This window comes from Myotis davidii, unplaced genomic scaffold, assembly GCF_000327345.1.
Source record: "Myotis davidii unplaced genomic scaffold, ASM32734v1 scaffold164, whole genome shotgun sequence".
In the NCBI taxonomy this organism is placed as follows: domain Eukaryota; kingdom Metazoa; phylum Chordata; class Mammalia; order Chiroptera; family Vespertilionidae; genus Myotis; species Myotis davidii.
In genome coordinates this window covers 4040719-4046372 of record NW_006296417.1, presented here as the reverse complement: position 1 = coordinate 4046372, position 5654 = coordinate 4040719, and the positions used below count along the sequence as shown (strand labels likewise).

The window sequence follows — 5654 nt, the reverse complement described above, 5'->3', positions numbered from 1 at the left end:
CCAGACGCCTCCTGCACCCACCCTGTTCTCGTTATTTTTAGTAAATGAGCAGATGATTTAGACAGGAATGTTCTAGAGATCCTTACTGTTGCCTAGAGTGCGGGGTTTCTCAAACTGCTGGCCACCCCCACTCGGGGGGTGTGAAATCAGCTTTCGGGGGTCAGAAACCATCAAACGTGAATAGTTGTAGATCAGCGGTTCTCCACGTTCCTAATATCCCGGCCCTTTAATACAGTTCCTCATGTTGTGGTGACCCCCAAGTTCATTGTTACAAATTGAACGTAATGAAAGCATAGTGACTAATCACAAAAACAATATGTAATTATATATGTGTTTTCTGATGGTCTTAGGCGACCCCTGTGAAAGGGTCGTTCGGCCCCCAAAGGGGTCGCGACCCACAGGTTGAGAACCGCTGATGTATATGATTGGTTTCACTGGGCGTAACCTGGCGCGCACAGAGGGCAGCCTGCAAAGTCACTGTTGGTGGGAAGGGTAAACGCTGGAGGGGACCTGGTTTCTGGTGTGTGCGTGTGCGCACAAGCATGTGTCTGTGTGCTCACGTGTGCACACCCGTGGCCCAGGCCACGAGACAGCCCCGTCCACCGCGGCTCACCCCCCGCACTCAGGGCTGGAGGGTGTCCCGTGGCCCCCCGTCCAGACTCAGCCAGAGGGAGGCTGGTGGACTCGGGGTCCAGGTGATGGGGACACGCCTGCACCCTCAGGGCCGGGTCCACCAGGGCCCCTGGGGCTCCCAGGTCGGCAGTGGCTCTGTTTTCCTAGGAAGAACATGTGGCAAGGGCGCCAGGCTGACCCACAAGGGCGCCAGGCTGCCCCTACCCCCCTGTCCCTTCCTGCCCCTCTGTCCCAGAGGACAGTGAGGTGACCGGCAGCCGGCAAAATTCCTGCCACTTCCCTCTGTGCCAGCAGCCTTCACGTGCCCGCAGGGGGCCTGTTTCTGAGACCAACCGCTGGGTAGGAAACAAGCGGGTCTCTGCCCGTGGAGGCCCTCGCAGGCCCTCGGTGCCAGGCCTTGGAAGTGGCGGCCCAGTTGTGGCCGGCGCTCTCTGCCCTGTCCCCCTCCCAGCCCTCCGCGGGCCGAAGGGGGCCAAGTCAAGACACCCCCCCACCCCCCGCCTTCTCTGCTGCCCCCAGTGACAGGGGTGACACGGTGGAGCAAGAGCCCTTAGGCCACAAACAATGGGAGTCCGCAAGCGGGGTGTGTGCCGGGCCCCGGATACCGCCCTCCACTCTCTGCTGACTCTCGGGGGCCCTGAGCCCAGCCATGCTGTCCCATCCCAAGTGGGTTCCTCATTCATTCCTGCGCCCCCTCAGTCACGTGGCAGCCTTTCCCCAATGGCAGCTGTGGTGCACGCTGCTGCAGGGCACAGGATGGGAGTGCCTCCCTTCCTATAGCCGTTTCCAGAAGGACATGGGCCCTGATGCAAAGCTGGCCTGCCCAGCCCCCCTCTGCTGTGACGGGGGGGCCCCCTTGATCTTTGCAGCCGGCTGAGAGCTCGGCGGCTTTCGCTGTGTCCCCGTCAGCAGGAGGTGCACCGGTCCCGCTAGAGGCCCAGGAGGGACAGGGTCAGCGTTGGAGCTACACAGACTCGGATGTCAGGCAGACGGGGCCTGTGGTCACAGGTAGGGGTATCGTGGCTGGGCCCAGCGCCTGTGGCCTGCCCCTGCCTCTTCTCGGAGGCCTTCCATGGCTCACTGACGGAGGTGTTGGTTCGCTCACTGACTCAGTAGACATTAGCTGAACGTCTTTTGTGCCGGCCTCTGTGCTGGAGGTGGCCCGCCTCCCCCAGCTTCCCGGCTGATAACGGAGCTGGGGTAGCAGGATGCCAAGGGCTCTGAGCAGGGCCCCGGGGCGGGAAGGCCTGCGACCCGTGCCCTGAGCGCACCCCCCAGGACGGGAAAGGGCAGCAGCAGAGCCAGGCCGAGGTGGGTGCGGCCCGGAGCCTCAGGGAGGAAGCAAAGCCGGGGGCTTTCCTCGCCAAAGTGAGGGGCACCCGGGGCCTTTCAGGCCGGCAGGAGCCCTCGGCCTGACTCTCCTGTTCACGTGACCCTACTCCCCTCCTGCCTGCCCTCAGCGTGATGCCTGGGCCCAGGGGCCCTCGCTCATTCCCATGACGGCGTGATCCAGCCCATACGCATCATCCTTCTGTTCTTATGAATAATCAGAATCTGGGCTGTTTTAGCCAATTTCCCACCCCATGGGAGAGCCTCCCAGGCCTCCTTTCCAGCTGGGCTAGCAGCACCCATTGTACAGGTGAGTAAACTGAGGCTTACAGAGTGGAAGATCTTGGGTCTCTGCCTCCCATCCCCTCTCCCCCTCGCTGGTGTCCCGTCGCCCTTACCACGCTGCATAATTCGTCTGCCTGGTCTGTGAACCCCCCCAAATGTGAGCTCCACGAGGACGGGCCTTGGGCACAGCCCTGGTACCAGGCCTGGCATGGTTGGTGTTACATAAACGGTGGGTGAAGCCGGGCTCTGCCCCGTCCCCAGCGCGGTGGGGGGGCCCAGGCCCGTCGGGGAACGGGAGGGGGGGCAGCAAAGGCAGGAGCGGCAGCCCCGCCCGGGCCCTGTTGGCAGCGCGCCGCCCGGCTTTCAACAGGCCCCCTTCATGCTGTTACTTGTGGTTGAGGCCCTGGCACCGGTGCCAAGAAGAGCCAGGCGGCCCGCCAGCCTTCCGGGAGACTGTCTCCGCGAGAGATGGCGGTTAGGCAGAACCAGCCTTTCCTGTTCAGGGAGACGGTGGCCCTGGCAAGGCGGCCCCGCCCCCCAGTGTCTGTGTGGCCCCCACACACGGGGCAGGGACCCCAGAGTCCCTCACCCGAGCCCCATCCTCCGATGGCAGGGCCACCCACCGCCCAGACCACCCTGGCTGGCCCACCTCCGGGCCCCTGCAGGAGCCCTGGACGGAGGGAAGGAAGCTGCAGGAGGTGGAACCGTATGAAGTCGCCGGCTTTACAGGCCAGGGACGTAGAGCAGCAGCAGCAGCTGCGAACGGTTCGATGAGGAGGGCTCGAAGCAGGGGGAGAGGCTGGGGCCCCCTTTATCACCCTTCAGCACCCACAGAGCACCAGCTCGCCCTCGTGTGCCTGGAGACGCGGCGGTCCAGGTGCCCGGGGGCAGGGGGGCAGCGGCCTTAGAGGCACCAGCTGACCCTGGGAGCTGGGACGAGAGAGGCTGTCTCCAACTCACACAATCCTCCTAGTTAGGAGTATAGAGGCAAGAGCAGCCAGACGTCGCTGCCAGGATGGGGAGAGAGGGCAGGGGACCCACACTCACTCCCCCAGCTCTTTGTCTCCCATCCTTCTTTCTCCCAGGCCCCCCACCCCGTGGGCTTGTGGCCCAAGAAGCACAGGGACTGGGAACTAGGAGTCCAATCCCAGCTGTGCTGCTTGCTGGCTGTGTGACCATGGGCAGGTCGCTTTACCTCTCTGAGCCCACGTTGCCTGGTCTGTAAATCGGCGGTCACGTCACCCTCCCCTGCCGTGCCACGCGGGACACTGATGTGGCCAGTGTGCCCGTGTGCCTGATTCTCAGGAGGACGGTGACTGACACAGCCCGTGGGGGGCTCAGCCCAGCCCTGCCCCCCGAGGCAGGCTCTAGTGCAGTGGTTCTCAACCTGTGGGTCGCGACCCCTTTGGCGGTCAAACGCCCCTTTCACAGGGGTCGCCTAAGACCATCCTGCATATCAGATATTTACATGACGATTCATCACAGTAGCAACATGACAGTGATGAAGTAGCAACGAAAATAATGTTATGGTATTTAAAGGGCCAGAAGGTTGAGAACCACTGCTCTAGTGGAAACAGGCCTCCTGGCTGCAGCCCTGGCCAGGGTCTCACATTCAGCCTGGAGACGGCGTCTTGTTTTTGCACACCTGCCCCTTCCTCCTCCTCCTCTGCCTCCTGCCCCCTCCAAGGCCCGGCTTAGTGGCCCCTTCGGGCAGCCCACGTGGTGTCTGCCAGCGTCCTCCTGCCTCAGTGGATGTCGCCCCCTCAGTCTCTTCTGTGCCACCTGCTGTTATGTGCGGCCCGTGGCTGGCCGTTCTTCCTCAGGAATTCTGCTGGAGGCCCCCTGGCCGCCGGGGAGATGGTGGTGGACGGTTGTGGACCGTGTCAGTTTGCTCTTGCTGCTGTAACAAACAGCACGCAATAAGTGGTTCTAATAGGCAGACCTGTGTTCTCTTCCGGTTCCGAGGTCGAGGAGTCTGGGACGCGTCTCCGAGGGCTAACATCGGGGTGTCAGCTGGGTGGCGGTCTTTCTGGAGGCTCCAGGGGTCAATGCGTTCACTGTCTCTTCCAGCCTCGGTGGCTGCCAGCATCCCCCGGCTTGTGGCCGCATCACACGAGTCCCTGCCTCCGTGGAAACGTAGCCTTTCTGTTGTCAAATCTCCTCTGATCCCACCTTACGGGGATATTTGGGGTTGCATTTGGGGCTCACGTAGGGCATCCAGGGTAATACCTCCATCTCAGAGTCCTTAGCCTAATCCCTCTGCAAAGCGCTCTGTCATGGAAGGTCACGTTCATGGGCTGCAGGGAGGAGGCCGATATCTTGGGGGCCATTATTCAGCCAATTACAGCAGATAATGAATGACCTTTTGTGTTTAATTGGCTGTGCTTTTCCTTTTGTGGTCCATCTTTCTATATAGTTAATGAGCTGGGGGATTTTCTAGAGTCATGATCTAAAGTTCCCATTCTAAGTCAATTTTTTAATATATTTTTTAAATTGGTTTCAGAGAGGAAGGGAGAGGGAGGAGAGATAGAAACATCAATGATGAGAATCATGGATCAGCTGCCTCCTGCTTGCCCCCCCAAACTGGGGATGAAGCCCGCAACCTGGGCATGTGCCCTTGACCAGAATCAAACCTGGGACCCTCAGTCCTCAAGTTCACGCTCTATCCACTGAGCCGAACCAGCGAGGGCCTCCGTCAGTTTTTAAAAGTAAAAAGAGTAAGTTGTTTTAAAGCAGCGGTTCTCAACCTGTGGGTCGCGACCCCTGAAAATACATCCTGCAGATCAGATATTTACATGACGATTCATAACAGTAGCAACATGACAGTTACGAAGTAGCCACGAAAATGATTTTATGGTTGCGGTCACCACATGAGGAACTGTATGAAAGGGTCACGGCATTAGGAAGGTTGAGAACCACTGTTTTAAAGGAAAATGTTAATCGTGCAGGTGGTACTGAACTAGGGGCCAAAATGCGGAAAGGATGGTCTGGGCGTCCTCGGGGCTCCTCGCGCCCCATCTTAGAGCATCGTGGGCATCGTGAGCACGGGGCTAAGCCTTGTCCCCCGCAGCCCCGGCCCCGCCTGACCCCTCTCTCTCCCCGCTTCCCCGCAGCTCACCATCATCTTCAAGAACTTCCAGGAGTGCGTGGACCAGAAGGTGTACCAGGCCGAGATGGACGAGCTGCCGGCCGCCTTCGCCGACGGCTCCAAGAACGGCGGGGACAAGCACGGGGCCAATAGCCTGCGGATCACGGAGAAGGTGTCGGGCCAGCACGTGGAGATCCAGGCCAAGTACATCGGCACCACCATCGTGGTGCGCCAGGTGGGCCGCTACCTGACGTTCGCCGTGCGCATGCCCGAGGAGGTGGTGCACGCGGTCGAGGACCGGGACAGCCAGGGCCTCTAC

General features: G+C 60.6%; 2 protein-coding genes across 2 annotated transcripts in view; one reads left to right on the top strand and one right to left on the bottom strand.

The window, feature by feature from the left end:
* The window catches only part of RGMA (repulsive guidance molecule family member a), a 17158-nt gene that overhangs the window by 11175 nt on the left and 329 nt on the right, over window positions 1–5654 (top strand). The window contains exons 5-6 of the mRNA XM_006771790.1: window positions 1503–1641; window positions 5350–5648. Coding sequence (XP_006771853.1) covers window positions 1503–1641; window positions 5350–5648 — 438 coding nt within the window. The remainder of the gene's footprint in view (window positions 1–1502; window positions 1642–5349; window positions 5649–5654) is intronic.
* Window positions 1127–5654, bottom strand: part of CHD2 (chromodomain helicase DNA binding protein 2) — a 119892-nt gene continuing 115364 nt past the window's right edge. Inside the window, exon 39 of the transcript XR_001515200.1 lies at window positions 1127–1139. The gene's annotated coding sequence lies outside the window, so the exon portion shown is untranslated. The remainder of the gene's footprint in view (window positions 1140–5654) is intronic.